Source organism: Ctenocephalides felis, unplaced genomic scaffold, assembly GCF_003426905.1.
Source record: "Ctenocephalides felis isolate EL2017-DRISC unplaced genomic scaffold, ASM342690v1 CF-g0.4_SCAFFOLD_01886, whole genome shotgun sequence".
NCBI lineage: Eukaryota > Metazoa > Arthropoda > Insecta > Siphonaptera > Pulicidae > Ctenocephalides > Ctenocephalides felis.
In genome coordinates this window covers 157,084,383-157,112,213 of record NW_020538040.1, presented here as the reverse complement: position 1 = coordinate 157,112,213, position 27,831 = coordinate 157,084,383, and the positions used below count along the sequence as shown (strand labels likewise).

At 30.4% G+C, this 27,831-nt stretch overlaps 2 protein-coding genes across 2 annotated transcripts in view; both read right to left on the bottom strand.

The window, feature by feature from the left end:
* LOC113376110 overlaps positions 1–11,503 on the bottom strand; it is a 27,632-nt gene extending 16,129 nt beyond the window's left edge. Inside the window, exons 1-3 of the mRNA XM_026616037.1 lie at positions 11,351–11,503; positions 11,079–11,194; positions 8,707–8,882 (exon numbers count right to left, since the gene is read on the bottom strand). Coding sequence (XP_026471822.1) covers positions 8,707–8,882; positions 11,079–11,194; positions 11,351–11,503 — 445 coding nt within the window. The remainder of the gene's footprint in view (positions 1–8,706; positions 8,883–11,078; positions 11,195–11,350) is intronic.
* A 14,185-nt stretch (positions 11,504–25,688) lies between these two features.
* The window catches only part of LOC113376109 (ionotropic receptor 25a-like), a 28,073-nt gene continuing 25,930 nt past the window's right edge, over positions 25,689–27,831 (bottom strand). The window contains exons 12-14 of the mRNA XM_026616036.1: positions 27,163–27,398; positions 26,092–26,286; positions 25,689–25,804 (exon numbers count right to left, since the gene is read on the bottom strand). Of these exons, the coding sequence (XP_026471821.1) occupies positions 25,719–25,804; positions 26,092–26,286; positions 27,163–27,398 (517 nt within the window). The 3' untranslated portion in view covers positions 25,689–25,718. The remainder of the gene's footprint in view (positions 25,805–26,091; positions 26,287–27,162; positions 27,399–27,831) is intronic.

Genomic DNA, 27,831 nt, shown 5'->3' with positions numbered 1-27,831 from the left:
CTGGCGGTCAAAAATGATCATTAGACATATGCACATCAAAATTATCAGATATTTAAAGAGATTTTAACAATAAGTATAAATTTTGTTTACATTCCTATGGGTTCCGTACCAATGTTTCCGCTTCGATATTTCGTCTCTATGCAGTTAAAGCAGTACAATTGCTTTGAAAAAAGTTCAGAATTTCCAAAATATTTCAAAATACCTTTTCTTTTCTTCAAATTCTTTTTTTCAAAAAAAAGTAAATTTGGTCAAAAATTTATAGTTTCTCAAAAATCTAATTTTTCAGAGTAAATTTTTTTCAAAAATGTTAATCTTTTAAAAAAAATTTTTTTTTGGTACGGGAAGTTCCAGCAATTTGGTTTAAGGCACGATGCCATGCGCCCCAGTAGTTTGCTATGTCATTCATATGTGTCTGACGAAAAGTTCTACATCAGCCATGTTAAACATATATGTATGACATACGCGATTTGGTAAAAGAAAATAAAAAGTTTTAATATAGAGCTATCAGTCATATATGTGTGACATAAAAATATTGTTATTTTCAGGAATTTTAGGAAAAAAAATGTTTTTTTTTTGAAAAATGCTTGACAATTTTGTGAAAACTTTGAAGAAAATAGATTTTTGACCGTTTTGAAATTTTTGAGAGAAATTGACTTTTCGATTTTTTTATATTTTGAATATTTTGAATTTTTTTTCAAACAATCGCGCTGCTTCAGCTGTGTAGAAACAAAATACCGAAGCGCGTAAGCGCCGCGTCGCAGTCTTACGGATAAACATTGTTACAGAACTCATAGTAATGTAAACAAAATTATAACTTATTATTAAAATCTATATAACATATCTGATATTTGATGTGCATATGTCTCATGATCATTCTTGACCGCCAAATGCCGTTTTTTTACTTTATTTACTCGACCTCCAAACCGCTTGACCTACCTTCCAAGAATTTAATAATCCGTTTTTTATTTTACCAATACAAGTAAAATGTTTTTTTTAAATTATTGAAATCGGACGCTCCGTTCTTTCAAAAACTGAAATACCATTTTTTGCACTTTTTGCCCATACCTTCGAAACAGCAGGACCTGCATTGGTCAAAACTGATCAGCACATCTCCCGAATCGAGTGTGTTTGAATCATTCAAATCGGTTAAACTGTGTTCCCAAAATCGTCGACGAAAATTGTATACGAACACACATACATCCATTTTTCTAATGCATGTCAAAATGTTCAGAAGGTTTTGAAACGTAATGCTAAAACGATTACTATAACTTACTCTACGGGAAGTTAAAGATATAGAAAAATGACACAAGTCATAAAGGGGAATTTTGGATGTTCTGTTAAACACTACTACACGCGTTCAAATAATTGGAATCCATTCAAACTTTCAAGTTTTTATTATTGCTCTACTGCCAAATTTTTTTTTTGACTTGTGTCACTTTTCTTGCGGGTGTACATAATGTTTAAATGGATAAATAAATTTATAAGCACATAAGTAAGCACAAAATACTGCAACATTGACTCATTTTCATGATACCGTTTTATCTGATCAGTTTTTTTTATTACAGTAATCAGTGTTTATAGTAGGACCACTATAGTAGTCCTATAAGCTTATTGTGATGGATTTTTAATAACCTGGCTGGTTAGAAAAAAACCCAATAGTTGGCCTATGTGTTTTTGATAAATTTCTACTTGGAAACATATTACTATACATTTTCAAAAGCAAACCGATGTCACTGCTGACGGGTTTCGAACTTGGAACATCTGATTGGAAGCTCAGAGCTTTAACCACTAATCGGGAAAGACACCTCGTCGAAGACAATATATATTCTTAAAGCTTGTAATATTCTTGCTATAAATTTTATTCAACAACCAACTCGCATCCTGAATCAGAAGTCTCGGGTTCGATCTCTCTTCGAGCAGCCTGTTGTCAAGCAGTAGTGACATCGGTTTTCACTTGGAAATCAATAAAAAGGCCACCACTATTACAATAATAATAATAATAATAAAATAAGTCATCAGAAAGAGGTGGAAGAACTGTTCGAGTTGCCATCTATAAAAACAAACGTAGTTTGTAAGAAATTTATCACAACAGCTAACAGGAATCTTAAGAGTTGATCGCTGTTCAAACAAAAAAAAAAAAAAACAACTCGCAGTATAATAAATCCATAAAACTAATTCAATTTAATTCGTAAAGTTAAAATAAAATTAACAATTACACATTTTCTTTATCAAACAATAAAATAATATTAAAACAAGTTGTAGCATAAAATCTAATTTTGATCAAACGTTTTTGATACATGTACAACTAATAGCCGATTGATAAAGATAAAAATTGAGTAAAAAATACATGAAAGTCTTATTATAAAATCAATTTGGCAATTAAATAACTATAAAGCTTAAAAATAAATGCAATTTAAACAAAATTAAAAATATATGAAAACATTTGGCAAATCATGAGTTGTTTGATCGAAGATAAGGAGCCTATTTGCGACGTCTGGCTTGAAACTTTTACAGATTTTACGATCACTATCAGATTCGGGCATGATCAAAGTTTTCCGATTTCACTTTGGCGCCGCCAACAATAAAAAAGAAATATGTATAACATTTCGGAAAACGCCACTGATAAGTACTGCTGACTAATAAAAAAGTTTTGATAAAAGTTTTTTAATGTTTGTTACAGTATGAAAAACAAACTGAAACATTATTTGATATTTTATAATAAAAATTTTTACAGTGTAAGTGAACGCTATTATAAATACAAAATTCTATTCAATTCAAACTTAAATTGATTATACATATCTTGAATATATTGTGTTATCAAATATAAAATGAAAAAAAAAATAAAAAATATATATAAATGTATCGTTATATTCTAAAATCAAAAAAATGCATTAATTTGTTTGTACTCGTATTCACTATGTTAAATTACATTTATTATTATTTTGTGTTGAATATTTGTTTTCAAAAATATTAGGCTTTAGAAAAGCGTAAGTAAAATTTTGTGAGAGATGCTACAAGAATGTTATTTTCTACAATAGAATTTTGCTTGAATGTGGGAAAGTTACATTCATAAAATTGAACAAAAGGCATTTTTAACTATGGCTTTGCGGCACGCGGATCGTGGCAGCCTTTAAAAATTCCAGTTATTTCTCTAACTATTTAAAAGGTTAGATTTTTTTAGTTTGAAAGTATTAGTAAATATGAATATAACAAACGAATTTCCCAGAAACATAGTTTTTAATGTAGAAATAGATTTTAATAAATTTCAGACAGTGCATTACCTGTTATGATCTGTAGACCTCATTGCTTTTAAAGAGTCAAAAGTAAGTTTTCATGTTCGAATTGTTTTAATAATAACTGTTAATTGTATGCATATTACATTGTTTGTTATTTTGCTGTAAGTTGAACTTTGTTATTGGCCAGTAATTAGTTTTTGCTTACAATTAGATAATTTAGCTCAGTCATAATAGTGATTTGTTTTCAAAAGTGCACATTGGGTACGATTATGACAAATTTTGTGGGTACGGTGTTGTGACATGTATTTCTTGTCCTTTTCGGGTAAAGATTAAACAGGTAAAAAAATTTACTTAACTGAGACAAAATACGAAATAAGAAACACAAAGAAATCTTGTCAATTTTGTTTAAAAAATTAAGTTTTTTTATACACTAGCCTGCAAAAGTTTGGACTCACTTAGAAAAATCGTTGTCTTTTTTATTCATCACTTTATTCTTCATAATAATTTCGTTGAGACTTACATTCAATTTACGAGTTAAAAACATTTACATGTGATATTTTTAAATTTTTGTGTAAAAAACGAAAAAAATCAATCCAGCCGTTTTTTGTCAATATGTTGGTCTTTCGGTTTGATGATGGCCCCACAAATTTTTAAATGATGATGCATTGAGTAAAATTTAATTTGAGTTAAAAAAAATAGTTAATGTAATTCGAAGTGATAATTTGTAACATTGTACATTTTACAATATTTCGAAAATTAACATATTTCTGTGCAATAAATAAATAAGAATTTAAAGGAAACGCTCAAAAATCATTCTTAAAATGTTTTCTATATCAATACGTATATTAAACTGTCGGAGGAGAACGATAAATAAAGTGACAAAAAAAAACGATTTTCCTAAGTGAGTCCAAACTTTTTCAGGGTAGTGTTAATTACTAGATTATATTCATTAGCTTATATGAAATGGTTATGTTGTGTTGTGGTACATACTTCTGACAATTAAAGTCGTTATAAACCAATTTGGTGTTTATGCCTATTGTAGTTCATTTATATGCCTGTCACAACCGTCCCTGGGGGTGTGGACGTTTGTAATATTCACCCTTTTCTTGTATGACATATCCATCGTATTTAAAGACATTATTTTAGTATTTCCACATGAACAAATGTTCAAATTACCATTTAATTTATGTTTCTCTCGGCTAACTGGTAAATTAACAGAAATATTGCTGATCAAGAAAAAGTGGCACAACCGTACTCAGTCTCCCTTATAGGGCCACATGGCTAAAATTCGAACGCCAATCATAAAACATTTTTTTTAACATAGTTGTACTTCTAAGCTCTCTCTTTATCCTCATTGCAATTGCGCTTACAATCTGATATTAATAAATACGTATTTACAAACATCTCCTAATGCCATGTTTGATTACGCTCTACGAAGTCATGAGATAACCTTAAAAGATTGGTCTCGATGCATGTGGGCCCCAATAAGGTATGAGGTATAATTCTCGGTTCAAAAACAAAGATCGTAATTGCGCATTTGCGTTCCGTACACACCGCGCCGCGCAAGGAGCAAAAAATTACGAGTCGAAGAGACGACTGCATTAGCGCAGGGACGGCCTAATTATTACACAGATTTATTTTAAAATTATTTAAATTTATTATTATATAGAATTTTTACCTGTTCATGCTTTTTCATAATTAATTCTAGATATAAGATATAAAAGATTAAAAAATAATTCTTATACCAGTTATACAAAAATGAACCACAAACTGAAAACATTTGTTTAATATTTTTACGTTTAGAATATTTTTAATACAAGAGTAGTTTACAACTGGGTTGTCCTCTTTAAAAAATTTATCTAGATTAAGATATACGTCAGAATAACAGCTTATAGGACACGTAGTTCTTTTCGCTGGTCAAATATAAAAAAGTACATATCTTTTTATTCATTTAGTTTAGTATGAAATATAAATAACGAATTAGCAAACATTACATTACATAATATACCATCATGATATTTATATACTCTTTGGTTAATTTCATGCGGTGCGACATTTACATTTTATGGAATTTATTTATTTTATAGAAACTGCATTATAGTCAATTTCAACACTAGTTTCAAATAACACACACGCATATAAATATATATATATATATATATATATATATATATGCTGAAAATATTTATTCACAGTATTTGCTGTATTGAAGTATTTAGTGTGAAGTATGAATAAATATACAGGGACCGATTCTGCCGCATAACAGAAAAATGTTATGGCAAGGCCATGTTATGAAGAACTTTCCATATTAAATATTGACAAAAACCATGTAGTTGATGTGCAATCAGGTGTATTTCTCAGGTTGTCAGGTGAAAAATGTCAAAAAACGAGCAGGGTCTTTCTGACCCAGTTTCATAACATACGAGTGACATTGCAGTTTATGGGTGAAACCCCTGAATGCACAGAAATACATGACATTTTGACAGTGTTCAATTTGATTCAGTAGCATAATGTATGGAAGTTGGAGCGTAACATGGCCTTGCCACAACATTTTTTTGTTATGCGGCAGAATCGGTCCCACAATGTCTTACATCTGTGTTTTGTTTCATTTTATAATGTTGAATTATTAAAATTAATTTAAATATCAAAAATCGATTTGAACAATGCGTCTTATGACAAATGAAATAAAACCACATTCCGCGAGCCGAATCTAATCAACCAGAGCCAAAAATGTGAATGTTCTGTATTTGGTTTTGCGCGAAAGATTATTAAGTTTTTTTTTTAAATATTGTTATTTTATTAAATATTGCTGCAGATTTGTAGCCGCAATTATTTACACACTGAAATACCGCAAAACCAAAGTTGTTGAAACCCGCATAAAAAACCCTTCGCATTATACGGTGGTATTTGGTAAATCTTCTATATTCAATGATTACATTCTTTTATTATTATTTTTGAGGAAAACCGAGCGTAAACAATTTCGCTCATTGTTAGATCCTCGTAAAGGCTCTCGACATATCATTGGATCTGCTCAAGCGCGATTACGTCTGCGGCAGTTTCAACATCCTCCAATGCATGTCAATGAATGTTGAGACGAGCACATGTCATCAATGGGATTTAGTCGCCAATTGCCGGTCAAAATGATACAAACCAAACATTATTATCTACAAAACTAAATGGCCGGCCACTGCACAATGAATAATATTATTTAGAAAGTAAACATATCAAATAGGGTAGGGCGGGGCACAAAGGATCAATTTGACTTTGAACAATTATATTGTGAAAACCAAACCAAATTTATTGCAACAAATAAACAACTATCTGACTATGTTCAGTAAAACTCCCGGCTAATTCATCATTGTAGAAATGTGTATTTTGCTCTCATCCAAAAATTTGTCATTTGATCCTTTCTACCTCAAAAGCAGTATAAAATGGACAGCCAGATAGCAAAGACATCCAATGTCTTTTTTTAATATTAAAGGGATTTTATAAAACTATAGCTTCATTACTCAACCGATGCAAAATATAAATTTGATAGCTACATTTTGTACAATATTCATCAGCAGATTTGGTATAACTATTTATTTAACTTATCTTACATCTTTGTCCCTCTACTTTCAAATATCGTTGTTGAAAAAATCTTATTTTTACTTATTTTTGAATTCCAATGAATAAATAAAGCAATAAAATTCATATATAATTATATATATATATATATATATATATATATATATATATATATATACAGGGCCGGTCCTGCCTTGCATGCGATGCATGCAAAAAATGCGGGCGCACGCCTTAGGGGGCGCCAAAACAAGTTTTGAAAATTAAATTTACAATATATTATTTATATTTTTATTGCTTATATAAAATCTAGAATACTTGATAAAATATAATAAACAATCTAACTTAACTAGGGATACGGAAACACAAAATGCATATACATTTTGCAATGCAAGATCAGTAGAAACAATTAACCGATTAATAACTCTGCAAATTAGTAAATGACTGCTTTGTTTATTGCATAATCTACTTATTCAATTTTTATTTGAAGTTGCCGTGAACTTGAAAAGTAAATTATCTAGTGTTCAATTCCATAAGCGCAAACCTGCGAGAGATTAAATTAAATATTGGGCATTATTGACGAAAAATTGCAAGCTAATTTAGTTTAAACAAAATATAATCGGGAAAATGAAAAATGGTTTTTGTTGCAAATGTTTTGCATCTGATGAACTTTGAATGTTGAAGACATGCGTGGTTAGGGTTATGGATATGGAACAAATATGAAAAATGGAAGCAAAATTTACTTTGGAACGAAAATCTTAAGATTTTTGTTATACCTAGTGGTGTCCATACTCTAAATTTAAGAATAATTAACTATGCAAAAATATTACATATCACATATAATTAGTTTTTTCCAATAAAGTTCAAGAAATGTGTAATTTCTAGTCACTTTTTACTGATTTTTGGACAATACTTCTAAAATACGTTGAAAATTTAACTTTAAAACCTGATACTCTGAATATGACGCGAAAGCAAGGATAAATACAATTCGGCTCTTAGGATATCAATAAGGAGAAGTTTACGACGCAATTTTGGATATTGTAAACAGTGAAAAATTAAATTAAATTAAAATTTGAAAAAATCACAATGAAATATGAGTATTTAGATTGAAATTGAAAAGCTAGTTTTTTTAGCTCTCTTGGCATGAGTTGCTCAATAGAATAAATTGCATAATGTAAAATGTTTCATTAATATAACACATACGTTAAAAATAATTGAAAATTGAAAAATATTTGATTATAATCAACCCGCGAATTTCCTCGATTTTTTAAATAAATTTAAAATCAATGTATTTTATAGGCTTTTAGATTATATTTAATTTTTTATGTACTAAATCCAGAATAATTAAAAATAAATTTTTAATAAATTTGTAAATATTTATATAATTTACATGACAAACTGTTAAAACAGTAAAAATTTGAAGGGGGGGGGGGCGCTAGAAAAAAGTTGCATGCGGGCGCTAAGGACTTCTGTTTGATTGATGTTATGACATAAAATGCCATATATTTTGCAATAATTTGTACAACGACGAATGAATAATATCATAATTAAATAAAAAGGGTCAATTCTTGGATAAAATAGTTATGTTATGGTTATGCTATGTTACGATCGCAACCCAACTGCATAGCCTTTTAACAATTAACTACCACCAACTCAGACGAATATACACTCATTACATAGCATTTCCATAATAAACATATTTCATCCAAAAATTGGCCCCAAAGATTGCTTTACAATTATACTATAAAAACAACATCCTACTTCTCCGAAAAAGTTAAATACGTCAGAAGTATTATTTATCCTCAAATGTATCAATAACAACAAAATATTATTTTTTCACGATCTACGTTAAACTGCATGTTATTAAAAAGAAGTCATTCAGTATAATGCATAAGCAAGCCCTTACCTTTCCAAATGGCATCTGACACTGCACTGTCCCGGAGGCCGTCGAACTGTTTGGACAGGTGTCGCTTTGCGTGAGGTAGTCGGACGGGCAGCTCGGCAGCCAGTCGGTCCGCGGCGCTTGTTGCTCGCACTGCAAACTCCACTGCACTTATTCTCTCCTGAGGACGTCGATTATCCCTTAAAAAATCGATCTTTGTATTTGCTTGAAATCGTATAGTTACAGATACAAAATTGCACAGTCATGATTCGATTCATTACAAAACGAATAACTAATGTAATAATTGTCAACTTAAATTGCAAACATTTGTAATTTAATAATATAACTAGTGGGGCACATGGCATCGTGCCTTAAGGCAAATTGCTGGAACTTCCCGTACCAGACATTATTATTTTTTTAAAAACGATTAACATTTTTGAAAAAAAAATGACTTCGAAAAAATAAGATTCTTGAGAAACTATGAATTTAACAAAAAATTACTTTCTTTTATTTGACTTTCTTTTGAATTTCTTTATTTTGACATATTTTGGAAATTCTGAACTTTTTTTCAAAGCAATCGTACTGCTTTAACTGCATAGAGACGATATGTCAAAGCGCGTAAGCTTTTTGACGATATGTAACATTGGTACGTAATCAATAGGAATGTAAACAAAACTTATACTTATTGTTAAAATCTCTATAAAATATCTGATAATTTGATGTGCAAATGTCTAATGATCACTTTTGACCGCCAGATGGCATTTTTTTTACTTTTTTCACTAGATCTCCGAAACCGATAGACCTGCCTTCATGAAAATTTGATCAGTTGTTCACCTTGTTAATACAAGTAAAACGTTTTTTGAATTATTAAAATCGGACGCTCCGTTCTCTTAAAAACTGAGTTACCGTTTTTGGCACTTTTTGCCCCGTATCTTCGGAACGGCTAGACCTGCCTCCGCCAAAAACTAATCAGCACGTCTCCTTATCAATACGAATCGAATGTTTTTTGAATTACATACATACACGCACACACACACACACCCATACATCCATTTTTTCTAAGGTATGCCAAAATGTTCAGAAGGTTTTGAAACGTAAAGATATATAAAAATTTTCATTTTCGATATTTTTACGATTACTATAACTTGCCCCACGGAAGTTAAAATAACTAGTGGTGCATGGTATCGTGCCTTAAGGCAAATTGGGGAAACATCCCGTATCAAAATTTAAAACTTTTTGACAACTTCGTTTAATTAGATTTTTAAGAATTTTGAAATTAAAAAAAAATTAAACTATTTAAAAAATTTCAATTTTATTTCATATTTTGAAATTATTTGAAAATTTTGAATTTTTCTTTCAAAGCAGTAGCGATGCGTAAAGACAAAATAGCAAAAAATCGAAACAGGTACTAATTACGAAAATCTCTATAAATATGTGATAATTTGATGCGCATATGCCTAATGATCATTTTTGACCGCCAAATAACTTTTTTCATTGGATCTCCAAAACCGCTAGACCTGTCGTTCAAAAAATTTCATGAGTTTCTTCCTTCAATACAATTAAATGTTTTTTGAATAATTTAAATCGGACGGTTCTACGAAACGGCTGGGCCTGCCTTGACCGAAAACTAATCTCCATATGTATTGTCCGCATGTCTTCATATCAATTGTATCCGTACATACATACACACACATACATTCATACATACGTACATACATTTTTTTAAGTATAAACATTTTGTTCAGAAACTTTTAAAACGTAAAGATATTCATTTCGATTTTTTGCGATTACTATAACTTACTCTACGGGAATTTAATAAATGAAATAATAGCAACTATATAGTAACATAAAATCACAATTAGACAAAATAGTTAAAAGCTCTAATCGAGCTTCCAATCGGAATTTCAAATATGTAAATGGTAAAAATGAAAAAGTAATAAAAGTGCATAGATAAAATGCCTATATATAATCTCAATTGCAATATTATTTAAACAATTTCATTTTTATATTGACTATAAAACAAACTTCTTAGAAATCAACAAAAAATCATAGTGTCTGATAGCATTTGTTAGGAATTAATTTAGTTTAGTGTATGTTTTTTTTGTAATTTTCTCAAACCTTATCAAACCAGCAATATAAAGCATTGAAGATTCTTTCTTTGCCTTTCTTTCTTTCTATTTCCTTCTTTCTCTTTCTTTCTTTCTCTTTCTTGCTTTCACTTTCTTTTTATCTATCTTTCTTTCGCTTGCTTGCTTACTTTCTCTTCTTTCCTTCTCTTTCTTTCTTACTCTTTCTTTCTTTTTCTTTTTTACGATAATTAATAATAATTAAAAATAAAGTATTACTAAACGTATATTGAAGTGATTTCAGATCGCAAAATTATTTGAATTTAGTACCTCAAAATAGCCGAATTTTCGATTAATCGAAATTCTTCTTTCACTTGCTTGCTTACTCTTTCTTTCTTTTTTTTCTTTCTTTCTTTCTCTTTCTCTTTCTTTTCTTCTCTTTCTTTCTGTTTCTTTCTTACGTTAGTTAATAATAATTAAAAATAAAGTATTACTATATTGATGTGATTTCAGATCGCAAAATTATTTGAATTTAGTACCTCAAAATAGCCAAATTTTCGATTAATCGAAATCTAATCGAAACAGGTAAGTTTATCTGTTACCGTATGATCCAAAAGGTGGATGTTGCCGAATTCATCGTGTCTTTTTCCCGTGCAGCCGCCTGTGCCGCGAGTGCGTGCGAACGTGATCATTCGATGATCCTCGGCGGCTTCTCTGAGCTGATCGATCATCCGTGTGCTTCTTTCTTCAACCATGTGTAAACCGATATTTAAATCAGGGTGTAGGAACCTTTTCGTAAATTTAAACTTGGGCAATTTATATTTCTGAAACATTACAAATTAAATAATACAAAAAATTACACAAAATAAGTAGCTCGGACTTAAAATTAATGTATGCATTTATGTTGACAATAATTGAGCTTAACAACAATAAAATGCAATATAACATCAGTTCGTTTTTATTTAATTAAATAAATGAAAATAATAAATTTGACCATCTTACCTCAAATGATGAAATATGAATTGATTCGTACCATCATGCCTGAAAAGATAAACCTTTCAGACATGATGGTTTAATTTATTATGTTAGTTTATTTATTTTTTGAAGTATAATTTATTTTTATTTTTCAATGATGTGCTTCTTTCTTAAGTAATTTCTCTTACATGTTTTTGTTACATATTTTGTGTTTGTGTATTAATTACTTGAGTGCTACTCACCAATGTCATCTATATATACGGTAGCATAATTTTATGCTCTATGATGAAATTCAATAATAAAATTCTTTTTTCAATATTTTTGTGCTAAATTTTCGTTTAAAAATATATTTTATATTTAATTTTTATATTCGACACACATCAAGTGTCGAAACGTATAAGAAAGAAAATTATTTTTTTCTAATTTATTTTCATTTCGACGAATGGGCTGCTAAATCTATATATATATATATATATATATATATATATATATATTGATATTGTTTATTTTGACTTTGAAACATAATGTGAATGGTTTTTCAGCCACAAGTCGAAAAAATAAAAACAGAACGTAAATATAAATCTTTTTTAATACGTTTCGAGCTATTTTGCTAGCTCATCATTCAGCAAACCAGTTTAAAATTATTTTATACAACATTTGGCAATTAAAACATAAATATTTTGTTCTAAAAAAAAAAAAATTAAACTGGTTTGCTGAATGATGAGCTAGCAGAATAGCTCGAAACGTATTAAAGAAGATTTATATTTACGTTCTGTTTTTATTTTTTCGACTTGTGGCTGAAAAACCATTCACAATAATAATAATATAGATGGTATTGAACTAGAGTAGATCAATCCGTGAGCTGAGTTAAATTCCAACTCGATTAAGGGAAAAATAGTGTGATAGAAATTTCCCATTGCCATTTCACACCGCAGTGCCCCAAATCGGCTCATTTTCAATTGAAAACATATGTTTGATCTATATTTTCAAGTGAAAATGGACATCGCTGCTGCCCGATTCAGGTTGTCAGTGCAAGGGTTTGAACTCGCGACCCCGTCCACACTAGGCCGCACGTTAGTCAGTTACGTCACACACAAACAAAGTAAAAGTAAAGTAAGTCAAAATGCAAACTCGAACAATATATATCTACGTTGGAGTTACCTTAGTAATTAGATACTATATAAACCAATCACTTAATGATATGATCGATTACTCTATATATTTGAAAAGATCCACATAGATTGTAAAGTTTTATAATTATGACTAAATAAAATTAAAATAGGTTTCTGTACATTTTGAACACCTGGCCAGCGCGAAGATCTTTCCTCAACAACGATACAAGCATCCAAAGCATTTTTGTTTGTATTTACTAATATACCAGCAGCTCATACTGAACACGTGCTCTTCGATAATAACTGAGATCGCATGCAGTCCAGTGTTTCTGATATCGCTCAATTAAAAAATACTAGAAGAATTACATAAAAAACAAATTATCTAGATCTAGAGATAAATTATCTCTAGAGTAGATGATGCAAGGTTTTTACGCACTTTGACCAGAACAATAACAAAAGTACAATATAATTAACAAAGGTAAAATTTATATTTTTGATATAGCACGTTATATGAAATTGTGTTCCAATATAATCTAAAACCTAAAAATTAATCGTGGAGTCTATTTTAATTTATTGACATTTTATTAACTTCCCGTAGGGCAAGTTATAGTAATCGCAAAAAAATCGAAAATAAAAATTTCTATATATCTTTATGTTTCAGAGGTTTCTGAACATTTTGGCATACCTTAGAAAAAAATGGATGTACGAGGTCTGTTCAAAAAGTACCCGGAATTTTCGTTTTTTCAAAAAAATATTTATTTATTCGTCTACATTAATGTGGTCCCCTTCAAAGTAGTCCCCCCCAGATATAATACACTTATGCCAGCGTTTTTTCCAATTTTCGAAGCACCCTTGATATTCACTTTTTGATATGTCCTTGAGCACTCCCAGCGATTTTCTTCAATCGAGGAAAACCGCCGTCCTTTCATGGGTCTCTTCAACTTTGGGAATAGGAAAAAGTCACACGGAGCCATATCTGGTGAATTTTTGCACTTTGCAACACTTTATTTCATTTTTTACGCAAAATTTAATACAAATTCTTTGACTTTTCAATTCTTCCATTGTAAAAATCGCCGAGCTCAGAAAAACACGTCGAACCTTAGCGACTACCACAGACAAAGTAAACAGTGAATATAGCTGAAAATTTCATCATACTTTAGGGGCATGTATACCAACACAATAAAAAATTTTGACAATCAGACACTCCAGACCCGCGAAATTTAATTATTAGTAATTCCGGGTACTTTTTGAACACACCTCGTATGTGTGTGTGTATATGTGTGTGTGTGTGTATGTGCGTGTATGTGTGTGTGTGCGGATACAAATTTTCGTCGACGATTTCGGGAACACGGATGAAGCGATTTGAATAATTCAAAAACATTTGATTCGTATTGATAAGGAGACGTGCTGATTAGTTTTTGGTGAAGGCAGGTCTAGCCGTTCCGAAGATATGGGGCAAAAAGTGTCAAAAGTGTCATTTTACTTGTATTGACAAGATAAAGAATTGATCATATTTCATATTTCATTTCATAAAAGCAGGGCTAGCGGTTTCGGAGATCTAACAAAAAAAGTAAAAAAAATGCCATTTGGCGGTCAAAAATGACTTAGACATATGTACATTAAATTATCATATATTTTATAGAAATTTTAACAATAAGTATAAATTTTGTTTACATTCTTATGGGTTCCGTACCAATGTTTACGCGTTAGACGGCGATGCGGCGCTTACGCGTTTCGATATTTCGTCTTTATGCAGTTAAAGCAGTACGATTGCTTTGAAAAAAAGTTCAGAATTTCCAAAATATTTTAAAATAAATGATTTAAGATAGAATGATTTAATATGGTTCAAAATTTTATTAAATGTTTCAAATCATTGATCAACTTTTATTGATTATTTTTAATTACTCGAATTTTGAATTGCGGTACGGGAAGTTCCAGCAATTTGCCTTAAGGCACGATGCCTTAATTGCCTTAAGACAGAATTCCACTTACAGCTAGTTAACCATGAAATGAGTTTGGCAAATAACTGCTGTAAATTAGGTCTTCAGTTTAAATTAGATTTGCAGAATTGCTAGATTACGAGTACCAAACTACGTTATTCCTAAGCGAGGCAAATATCTACTGAAGTAGGAAGATCTTCTATAAAAAATTGAGCAAGTTCTCCATTGCACGTGTCGTCTTAAATTCGATTTAATTTCGATAATCCGTGTGGCTGCTCGGCTTGCGCGTTGGGGGGAATGATTGTTATTCTCCGTCTGATGGTTTCCGCGTTTCGTGAACGGGAATGCGGCCTCGCATTCGCGGCCGACTGCTGGAGAGACACTATGCAGCTGCTCTCTGCTCTCTGACTCCAGTGCAGCCGTCTGTAACCACGCCAAAAGCTTACAGTACTCAGGCACTTGCCATTGAAATATAATGGATATAGTTATTATTAATAAAAGTTCTACGATTTTAATTTCGTTATTCATTTCATTTGAGAATTTATCATGTAAAAGGCGATCAACGATCATAAAAACGTGAAGGAGACCATAGTTGTAAGTAACGACTGGTTAACACAATTTGATTATAAACCTTACGGGCAAAAATTAAAAATTGTTTAAGACTGAAACGAAGCACTGACATGACAAAATCTTGAATGAAAATCAATATTTAAACCTCATTGCTCGAATTATTATATTGTGGGGAATCAAGCAAGCTTGGAGGAGACAGAAACAAAATCACTGGTCATTTTCATATCATGAAATTAGATAATCAATAAATTGTTTAAATTCAATAGTACAGGATGATCCATTTGAAGAGGAAGCATACGACAACCCAATTTTACTGAAGGTGGTCATTTACACGATATCATTGTCAAAAATAGCTGTAACGTATCTCCTTGAAGCAAAACAAATTTTAATCAAAATGAAAACTAGTGGTGCTTGGCATCGTGTCTTAAGACAAATCAAATTTCTAAAACACGAGTGAAATGTTTTCTGAATCAAATAAATCGGATGCTCGGTTCTCTCAGAAACTTAATTTCCATTTTCTGCACTCTTTGCACTGAATTTGCTTTAAAATGACAAACCAAACTTTGTCAAAACCTAGTCAGCTCATCTCCTTATTAATAGGAATCGAATGTTTTTTGAATAATTCAAATCGGTTGATCCGTGCTCTCGGAAAAACGCGGACGAAAAATTTTATCCACACAAACATCAATTTTTGTAAGGTATGCCAAAATATTGAGAAACCTTTAAAACGTAAAGAAGTGCAAAAATTTGTATTTTTTGGTTTTTTGAACGATTACTATAACTTACCCTGCGAGAAGTTAATAATTAATAATGTTTTTTTCATATATTTGTTTCAGGGACAAATGCTGCCACTTTAAATGACCCACTATAGATACAAAAATGAATCAAATCGTCAGACGAAGTACATGCACAATGATGAATCAATAAATCTAATAAACATTAGCATTTCTGTATAAACAGGAATAATGTAATTCATCATCTTGTTGAAATAGTAGAGAATTCGAGAAATTATATATGTATTCAAATTACAAATTTATAATATAGATTTTTTCGCTATTTAAACAAATTCAGTTAAAACTTTATATTTAACTTCTCGTGGGGCAAGTTATAGTAATCGCAAAAAAATCGAAAATAAATTTTTTTATTTATCTTTACGTTTCAGAGGTTTCTGAATATTTTGGCATACCTTAGAAAAAATGGATGTATGTATGTGTGTGTGTGTATATGTGTGTGTGTGCGTGTGTGTGTGTGTGTGCGGATACAAATTTTCGTCGACGATTTTGGGAACACCGATCAACCGATTTGAATAAATAAAAAAACATTCGATTCGTATTGATAAGGAGACGTGCTGATTAGCTTTTGGCGAAGGCAGGTCTAGCCGTTCCGAAGATACAGGACAAAAGTGCCAAAAATGGTAACTCAATTTTTAAGAGAACGAAGCGTCCGATTTCAATAATTCAAAAAACATTTTACTTGTATTGACAAGATGAATAATTGATCGTTTTCATGAAGGAAGTTCTAGCGGTTTCGGAGATCTAATGAAAAAAGTAAAAAAAATGCCATTTGGCGGTCAAAAATGATCATTAGACATATGCACATCAAATTATCAGATATTTTATAGAGATTTTAACAATAAGCATAAATTTTGTTTACATTCCTATGGGTTCCGTACCAATGTTTATCCGTTAGACGGCGACACGGCGCTTTCGCGCTTTGACATTTCGTCTCTATGCAATTAAAGCAGAAGGATTGCTTTGAAAAAAAGTTCAGAATTTCCAAAATATGTCAAAATGAAGAAAACATTTTTTTTCAAAAAAAATTTTTTTTTCAAAAAATGTAATTTTTTGTCAAATTTATAGTTTCTCAAAAATCTAATTTTTCCGAAGTAAAATTTTTTCAAAAATGTTAATCGTTTTTAAAAAAATGATAATTCTTGGTACGGGAAGTTCCAGCAATTTGCCTTAAGGCACGATGCCATGCGCCCCACTAGTTCCATGTATTTTTTATATCAATTAGAACTACAAAAAAGCGCAAAATACCATTGCTAACTACAATACTATCGGTTTTAGTAAAACAATTTTTGAACAGCAATGCTAACTTACGGACTTCTAGCTTCAACAATGTAAAATATTCAGAAGTTTAATGCCTATATCTTTAAAAGTCTACATACAACCTTTTAGGAAAATGAATATCGATTTGAAATTACCTGTCAATTAAAAATTGTACGTCATTGTCTTATACATAGTACTTAAAATTATCACTGTTCAATAATAAGTACGCATCAGTAAACTATAGGCGAGTGTAGTTCTTTCATTGTTACGTCGCCGACAACTTGTGCATTGCCGTAACGCGGTAAGCATTGCCTGATTGCCGGATTGCCGGATTGCCGGGCCACTGTGCTCACGAACTCAATGCTAATCGCAGGCCAGAGTCGAACTACCAAGACAATGTTTAAATAATGTAAATTTTTTTATTTACCATTCAAATTACAATCTGTCTTAGTGAAGACATTTAGTAATTGGTATGTTATAATATATGGGTTATTTAGAAAGATTGCCCAATGGTAATTCTTTCTAGTGTGGATGTATCCTGTTACTATTTGCTGATTACTATATAAGTACTTAAATAACTAATGCTATAAAAACTCATATCTATAACTATCCCAGTCTAAATAAAGAAAAACAATAAAAGAACATAATGAAAAACAGCGAATATATGCAATCAATGTGTCAATTCTGATAATTTCGTCCTCTTCAGCCTAATAATGTATAAATTTATTGAATAACAAAATACCGATTGAAAAAGAGGACGAACATATTAACTGAAGATAACTTATAAACACTCTGTTTTGAAAATTAATGATAATAAAAATTTTCTATTATTACTTGAATCAACTCGCATCAGGCCGAAATTTACAATATGTACGAACATAAATTTTAATAAATATGAAAATATAATTTTAACAAATATAGATATTAAAATAAAAAATGAATTAAATCATGAGTGCAACCCAAAATCAATCGACTCATTCGAGTTACTCCGAATTGAATCGAATCATTCGAGTTACTCCATGATCCTGATCCGAATTGAATCGAATCATTCGAGTTACTCCATGATCCGAATTGAACCGAATCATTTGAGTCACTCCATGATCCGAATTGAATCAAATCATTCGAATAACTCCATAATCCGGATTGAATAGAATCAATCGAGTTACTCCATGATCCGAATTGGATTGAATCAATTGAATTTATTTACTCGCATGATCCGAATTGAATCGAATCATTCGAGTTACTCCATGGTCCGAATGGAATCGAATCATTCGAGTTACTCCATGGTCCGAATTGAATCGAATCATTCGAGTTACTCCATGATCCGAATTGAATCGGATCATTCAAGTTACTCGCAAGATTCAAATTGAATAGAATCTTTTAAGTAAGGGGCCGTTCAAGTATTACGTAAGCAGTATAGGGGGACGGGGGGTTTTGATTTCTTATTTTGAGTGACATTTTGGTGACAGCTTTGCTTACTTTTGCTGACAAAGGGAGATGGGGGTGTAAATAATTGTACTAAATCTGCTTACGTAATACTTGAACGATCCCTAACTCGCTTGCATGCGAGATGCGACTCATTCAACTTCTGAACAGATGCTCAGATACAATTTGTTTGTAAATATTATTACCTAATTTTGACAATAAATCTGTTTTAGAGATCACATATTAAGTCGAGGACGAGCGCCGCATATATGCGTTTTACGAAAATCATCAAACTGGCCAAAGAACGCAGATAGGCGTTTGGCAAAAGCAATTGTTAGAGTTGAGAAAGCATATATGTGTACCGCCTAAATACATGCCGATGGCCGAGAAACTCAATATTTCATTACATTAATTTACATTGTTTTATTTGTTATCAATAGTTCCTGAAGAATAGGACACCCATAACCGCAAAAAGTAATAAATAAAAAAATGAGATTAATAAAAAAATACATGATTTTTTTTTTGAAAAAAGAAGGTTTTTAGATCAGTAATTAAAAAATCTTAAATAATAAAAGCTAAGAAAAAAAGCGAAAAAAATCAATTTACTGTTCAACCAACGATGTGCTCTTGCCTGGAATTTCGATAAACACTTAATTCAGATTTTTCTTTTAAATCATAACAAAAGTACGCACCTGACCGTTTTAAATCGCAGAAAGTCAGCGCGAACATCTGTACTACCTCAGTGCAGCGTATACGAGCGCGCCGCATGCCTCGTTGGGATTCCTAGTGCCGATGATAATTGGACGCGAACTCGGTACAATCAATCGCCAGATACTCGAATCGTTACACATTCCGATTTCTGAGATCGTAGATATTATCGACGACAAATTTATGAGATTTCATCAACTTCCATACAACATTGTAGTTGATGCAATCAATAATTTTAACTGGAATGGTATTGTTGAAAACTGAATTAGTTTGTAATAACAGTACAAATAAATTATAAAATGAGTCATAAGAAGTTGTAATTTTGCCAATAGTTTTAAACTATGGAGACAATGTTGCCGTAAAATAGACCAATGTTACGGCAAGGCTATGTTATGTAGTGTTTCTCATACAAAATGGTACTAAATACTGTCAAAATGCCATGTATTACGCATAAAATGAAACTTCACTCACATGTTATTATGTCACATCACAAAGATGCAGATATGATAACATTGTTTTTTTTTTACATATGTGCGTTTTCTAAGTTAGGTTTTCTATCTAATACGCCTGACTACACAACAACCACATGACATTTTGACAGTATTTAGAACCATTTTGTATGAGAAGCGCTACATAGCATAGCCTTGCCATAACATTGGTCTTTTTTACGGCAGAATCAGTCCTTATATTACTCAATTTGGCGTCATGCAGAAGAAAGCAGAGCTTGATTCAATATATTTCATTGCACAAAGAGAAAGACTGTTAGAGTTTTACAGAATAAAAAGTTTTAAATAAAAAACGATAGAGGCTCAAATTTGAACAATGACAAATATGAAATACTAATGTATTATCTCTAATACAAAATTGTACAAAATACTGTCAAAGTGCCATCAGGCGTTTTACAGATAAAATGCAACTTCACTCATGTGTTATTATGCCACATCTTAAATGCAGTTATGTTTATATTGTTTTTTTGACATTTGTGCGTTTTCTATATATCAAACACCTGACTGGACAGTAAGCACATGGCATTTTAACAGTGTTTAGTACCATTTTGTATGAGAAGCGCTACGTAACTTAGCTTTTCCATAACATTGTTTCAGAAATGTACAGAAAGATACTTTTAAATAAAATACAATAGAAGCTCAAATCAGAACAATGACAAATATGGAAATACTAATATATTATTAGTCATATTTTAAAATAGATATAGTTGACATTAATTTTATTAATCTCTAGTCATTAAAATTGGTTTAGGTTTCAAAGCCACCTGTAAAAGAAACACAGCATGTTTATATTAAGTAAAGAAAAACAAATTAAAAAATATTAGGAACACTAATTGTAAGCAAATCTAAAATTTACAATGCAATAATTGAACTAAAATCAAAAGTTAAAGGGCCAATTCTTCCAATCTAAATAGAAAATGAGGATAGCTTCCAATAGAAATGATATGGAAATGTTATGTTATGGTCCTATCTTCGTATGAATTGGTAGTACAAACTGGCAAAAAGCTATGTACTATGTACTATTAAGGCGTTTTACACATAAAACCTAACTTCACGTATGTGTTATCAATGAGACGTCAAAAAGATGCACTTATGATGAAATTGTTATTTTACGTTTGTGCGTTTTGTAGGTTAGGTTTTATGTGTGGAACGATTGATTGAACAGCAATTACATAACTTTTTGACACTTTTTACTGCGAATTCATACAAAGACAGGACCGTAATATAGCGTTGTCATAACATTTCTACTATATTAAGGTGACCATATTTTTTTAAGTCAAAACATGGACGACAATTTTTAGCTATGCTAAACCGGGAAAGAAATGCTTTTTAAGGAAACACCAAAAACCAGTTTTTTTATATGAATAATTTTTTTTTAATCGAACTGCGGACTTTTTGAAAGGACTTTGTTGTTCAATTATATGTAATAATCTTTTAACTATGTTTTATCTCTCTTTTACTCGCATTTGAGCCTTGTATAAAACTTTGCTCAATTTTGTTTATAATTAATTTGAAAAAATTAACACTTGTTCGTTTATTTTTGTAATTTATGTTAATTAACCTATTAATATTAAAAAAACGGGACATTCCGGGACAAAAGATCTAAATCCGGGACAAATATTGCTTTTAGAAAAACCCGGGACAAAAGGTGTAAATCCGGGACACAAGGTGGAAATCCGGGACAGTCCTGGCCAATGGTGACCTTAATTGTATTGGAAAATTGGTTCCTAAATCATAAAAATTATGTGAAATTAATATATATATATATATTTGAAATAAGTACCATATATTAATGATAATGCATAAGCATATGGATGCTATTTTCACAAATTACTCTATATTTTTGCAATAAACAAACTTTGTTTCTTGTGATAGAATTTTCAGTTGAAGTGCATATTCGAAACACAGGTTTATATCATATGTGATGCAATTTAAAATATTCAAGTTTATTCCCACTTCATGTCAATTATTAAAAATTTTAAATATTTAAATTAAAGTATTTCTTTATATAACGTACAAATACATTTTTATAATATTTTCAATAAAAACAACATAACTGATTTTAGCTTACAATGACAAAAAACAGGGGTCACTATTACTGATTCCATTCTTATTCAAATGAACAGTTTGCTAGTAATAATTAGTTCATTTGACATCGGTACGGACGGTTTTTCAGACCAAAACAAAAAAGTTAACCATGCGGCTCCAATTAAAATTGGTCAAAGGGTTAATTCGCATTAATACTTCTCAACAAACGGCGAAGGTAGCCTATAATCACCGGTTAGTGTTATGACGAGGGATCATATTCGAATCACGATCGCTCGCTCAGAGTATTTAAAAAATATTCGCGTGATCCAACGACGAAAGAAAATGCTGATCGTACACACGTGATATACAGATAACCCATCATTTCATTTGAAAATGAATCATTGGAATGCTGCAGCAATGTTTTTGTGCCAGTTAAATGTACCAGACAACTAAGAGCCCGATTCAAATTTTTCACTTAAACCGCACATTAACAGCAATCGCGATATATTTTAAGGCATTCATTTTGCAAACGATGGTATGTGGATAATAATTAAATAATTAATGTGAATAGGGCTTTTAATCACTGCTAAGACTACCTTGTTACTATATGAAAACTAATAGATCCGCAGTGTAGGGAAGACTGTGTACGGTTGTGCCAGGGTGCAGTAGTGACAGTCGTTATAACAACTAAACTATACTGTTTTGTGAAAGTTTTCAAGGGGCGTATGATGTAGTATGTTTTTTTGAACAAGTTTCCATTATTGCTTTTAGTCAGCGCCTGACATCAACATGATCTATAGACCGCATTGCATTTAAAAAAGAAACAGAAGTACATTTTTTCGTTCGGTTTCTTTTAATAATAACTGTTACACTTATACAGATAGATCACTTTGTTGTTATTTTGATGTAAGTTAAACATTAGTAGTCAATTACCAAGAATAAGTTTTTGTATAGATTACTTAGGTCAGTCATAACGATGATTTATTTTCAAAAGTGTGCGTTAGGTGGGTACCTTTGTGACAAATATTATAGGTATGGTTGTGACATGTATTTTTTCCCTTTTCTGATAAAATTTAATAAGTAAAAAAAATAACTTAACTAAGACAAAATGATAAAGAGAAAGGTAAAGAAAAATTCAAAATAAGATAAAAAAAATCAGAATGATTTCTTACTAACTTTGTTTAAAAAATATGTTTTGTTATATATTGCTATATTATATTCATTAGCTTTGTTTAAATGGTTATGACGTGTTGTGATATATATTTCTGACAATAAAAGTCGTTATAAGCCATTTTGATGTTTAAGTCTATTGTTTTGTAACATATTTTTATGTCTGTCACAATCGTTCCTGGGGATGTGGAAGGTTGTAAAACTCGCCCTTTTTTGTATGATTTGATTTTGTGGCTCATCCATCGTATTTAGTATTTCCACAAATTACAAATTACCACTTAATTTATATTTCTTTCAGCTATCTAACTGGTAAATTAACAAAATTATGGCTGACCAAAAAAACGGTGGCACAACCGTACTCAGTCTCCGCTACTATATAATAAAAAATATCAATAATAAATCTAAACATTTATTAATATCTACAGTGGTATTTTGTAAGCAAATATATAACTGATACTATGGTTGAAAATTTATAACGTTATCAATATATATACTCGTATATATATATATATATATATATATATATATATATATATATATCAACATACAATATACGAGCATATTTTTACAAATTATTATGTTTTTCATAATAATTATTAACTAATAACATATTTCAGATTTTGACCCTGAGATCTTTATCACTATTATTGGATTGTAATTATTCATATCTTTATGCACATTACATAACAGAATGTTTTATATAGACCAATATTTTTATAATACTGAATAAGGTGACCCCTTTATATATACATCATATATGCATATACATAATCAATTTTACTTTTTGCTATAACTTATTTTGATTTTTTTAAATTGTGCTCTATTAAGACTAAATAAAATCATTAATTGTTATTGGCGAAGCAAGCTTTAAACAACGCTACAAGTGAAAACATCCAGATTAAATATAAGAAAAATAATAACTCAATAACACAGTCACATGTAGTGACTTGACATATGTAACGTCAAAAAATTTGTCAATAATGTCATATTACTTATACACTATATTACCGATCTTAAATGAGCAGAAGTTTTGCTTAAGACGTTGTTGTACTTCCGAAGAACAAACGCCAAATATAAAATGAATGAAATTTACAAAATAGCTGACATTTGGATACATCGACAGATTTTGGTAATTATTAAAAAATATTAACAATAGAGTCGCGTATGTAATGTTTGAATCTCTTATAATAAGGTGACCATATTTTTTTTAAGTCAAATCCGGGACGGCAATTTTTAGTTATGCTAATCCGGGACGTTGGGGGGGGGGGAGGGGGGTGTTGTTCGTTTATATAACAAATGCTATACAAGGATACAATGAAAAAACAGTTTTTTTAAATAAATTTTTTTTATCATAATTGCGGACTTTTAGTAAGCTTAAGCTTATACTTCGACTTTTATATGCAATACTTCTTTACCTATGACATTATATCTTGTATTTTTCGATTTATATAAGTTCCATTCAATTTTCTTTATAATTGATTTGAAAAAAATAGCAACTGTTAGTTTGTTTTCTTAATTTTTGTTAATTTAACTATTCAATTTCGAAAAACCGGGACATCCGGGACAAAAAATCAAAATCCGGGACAAATATTGTTTTAAGAAAAACCCGGGACACAAGGTGGAAATCCGGGACTGTCTCGGCCAATCCGGGACGTATGGTCACCTTACTTATAAACACAGAGAAACGTAGAAAATGAAAAAATATTAGCATTGCATTAGAGTTATAAATATTGTATGTAATGAATTATAAAACTAAACAATATTTTTTACAGCGATTTTCAGATAAAATCTATATTTTAAAATTTTTGCAAAAATAAAGTTTATTTTGAAAAAGTTACGTTCAAATTTTTCATGCCAAGATACCGCAAACTGCAGGTAAATCTTCTTTAAAATTTTAACAGGTAAGTATAAATCTAAATAATATATAGAATTTAATTTCTTTAACCCATTTAGAAACTTTGTAGACACAAAAGTTGGCACATGAAACCACGGGCGTAGCTAGGGTCCGTTGCACCCACCTAAAAAATCATCCTAGTAAAGTTTGTTCCCATACTAATACCCTGGCTACGCCCATGCATAAATACTCATATATGCAATATTAATGAATCACTAGTAGTGTGTTTAAATTGTAGATAAGCTCTTTTCAAAATTATGCAAAGTGCGCGTGTTTCTAATAATTTACTGACTCACTTATGTTAGATACTATTTATTAAAAATAATTTTTAGTTAATACAAATCTATTTGCTACAACAGAACGCTAACTATATACACGTCTTCTGTGAATTGCATACTATATATCAGTTACATGTAGAGCATATTATCAATAATCAGATTTTTCAACAAAATATTGGTCCCATATTGTACGTGATATACTATTATTGCATATGTGAGCACATTAAGCTACTGCAGGAACAAACGGACTTCAACGCGCCCAATCTATGCCTGGTGAACTTTCATATTCCTGGTAATTTCCTCTGATCGGAGGTCATGGATGTAACTGCTGCCGAGGAAATACGGACACGTACGACACACGCGGCGGATTCTTCTCGATCACTGGACGAAAGCTGGTTCCTGATATCATGAATAGTTTTTTTTTACGAAATCAACGTATATATATTGCAAAGTGCAAATAAGCAACAAAGTGATCGAGTAATATAATTGCTACCGGAATTCCAATATTGATTACAAAAAATATTTTGCCTTTAATTAATAGAAATGCATTACCTTTATACGTGCGTTTATCTTATTTCTACTTTATACCGAATATAAAATAAATATACGCAAACTTTCATATCAACTATTGTTAGAAATTATATTATAATATGTGCGTGCAAATAAAAAAATAAAATTAATTTTACCTATTGTAACTCTTCTTAAAGGCCTTTCTTTGAGTGGAGGGTCGTAGTCTGCACCATAATTGTATCCAGGCTGAACCACTGCTGGTTTGACCTGCTGCACATTATTACGTTTTTTGCGCTTGTGATAGAAAATTTCTCCTGCTAAAGTGATCATTGCCAATACCAAACCAAATATTGTTGCTATAAAAACGCCACCTAAAAGGTAATCATTATAATTACACAACATACTTAATTTATGGATAATTTTGCAAATAATCAAATACTTAAGAAGATACTCGTTTATTAAATATAATGTATGCGTTATGAATATTAAAGAAATGGTTGTATTTATTAAATGAAAGTTTTAGCTTTTGATATTAACTTTTTTTTGAAAATTTAGAAAAGAAAATTTTAGGTATAACTCAGCGACAAATGAATTAAAAGTGAAAAATTGTGTCATTTTTTATTGAAAATTCGACGCTCTGCAAATTTTTTGAAGTTTTTTTCATGCTATTTCCATTGATTGAATTGCGCACTATCTAAAAGGCAATATTAAGAGCTAAAACTTTCAAAAAATTGTTTTTTATCAATTTGAAACCATTTGAGCCCTTGGAAGCAAGGAAATTCAAAAATGTACATATTAAGGACCACCCTGATGCATATAATATATATATATATATATATATATATATATATATATATATGTATATATATATATATACATATTAATAAATATGTCTCTATACACATTTATTATGCAAATCATTCTCAATGAGTTCATAATTCACCATCAACTCACGTATGCAAATAACGAAAAAGCTAGTTTTTACTATACCGATATACTGGTCTAAAATTAGACATTTGCTTACTTACATATTTTTATAATTATTTATTTCTTAAAGAAAATTTTGATAAAGTTGTGATCTCGCAACATGCATAAAATTTCCAAATTTAATACAAAATATCTCGCTTTATCAATTAATGCCTTTCTGATAAATTAGCATGGTGAATTATCATTCTCAAGTTTTTGGTAGTTCAATAATGATCATAATATGTTATAAAAGTGCATTTAAGTAGACTCATTAAATTTACCAAGACTTTCTAGTGTGATGCCTTCGCTATCGTCTGTATTCGGACAAAGGCCTTTAGCAGATTGATTCCAATATTTATTAGACAACTGTTCAAAATATCTGTCTTTCTGAAGATCTAAAATTTTTCGGCTGATCTCATCTTGTAAATGGCTTCCTTGCTGAACAGCTACTGCATACGGTTGCTCAGCAAATATCTCTCCTACCTCGGTGAGATTACAATTCCGTGTTACTTCGTATCTAAAAATAAAAAAAACAAAAGAATAATGTTACTTTTTATCCAAAAATACCAAAATTTGCTCAATTATATAGCCATTAAATTATCATTTTTTGTAATATAAACAATTATTTTATAAAAAGTCACCTACAAATTATTTACTATTTGTATAATTATCTACTAATTATTTAATTTTTGTTATCTGAAATGAATAAAATATATAATAAATGATTGAGTGATGATTTTGCTAAAATACAAAAGTTACACAGATCAGGTATTTCGAAGTTGCAGTACGTGTTTGTACGTGATCGAAAACTTAAACAATTTATAGATAAAAGCATAATATTTTGGAACAGAGGCAGATTGATGCAAAAAATCTTTTGTAAAATTCATAAAAATATTTCAGTATTTCTGAAATTAGTTTAGATTCATATAGCTATGAACTTTTTGTCGCAT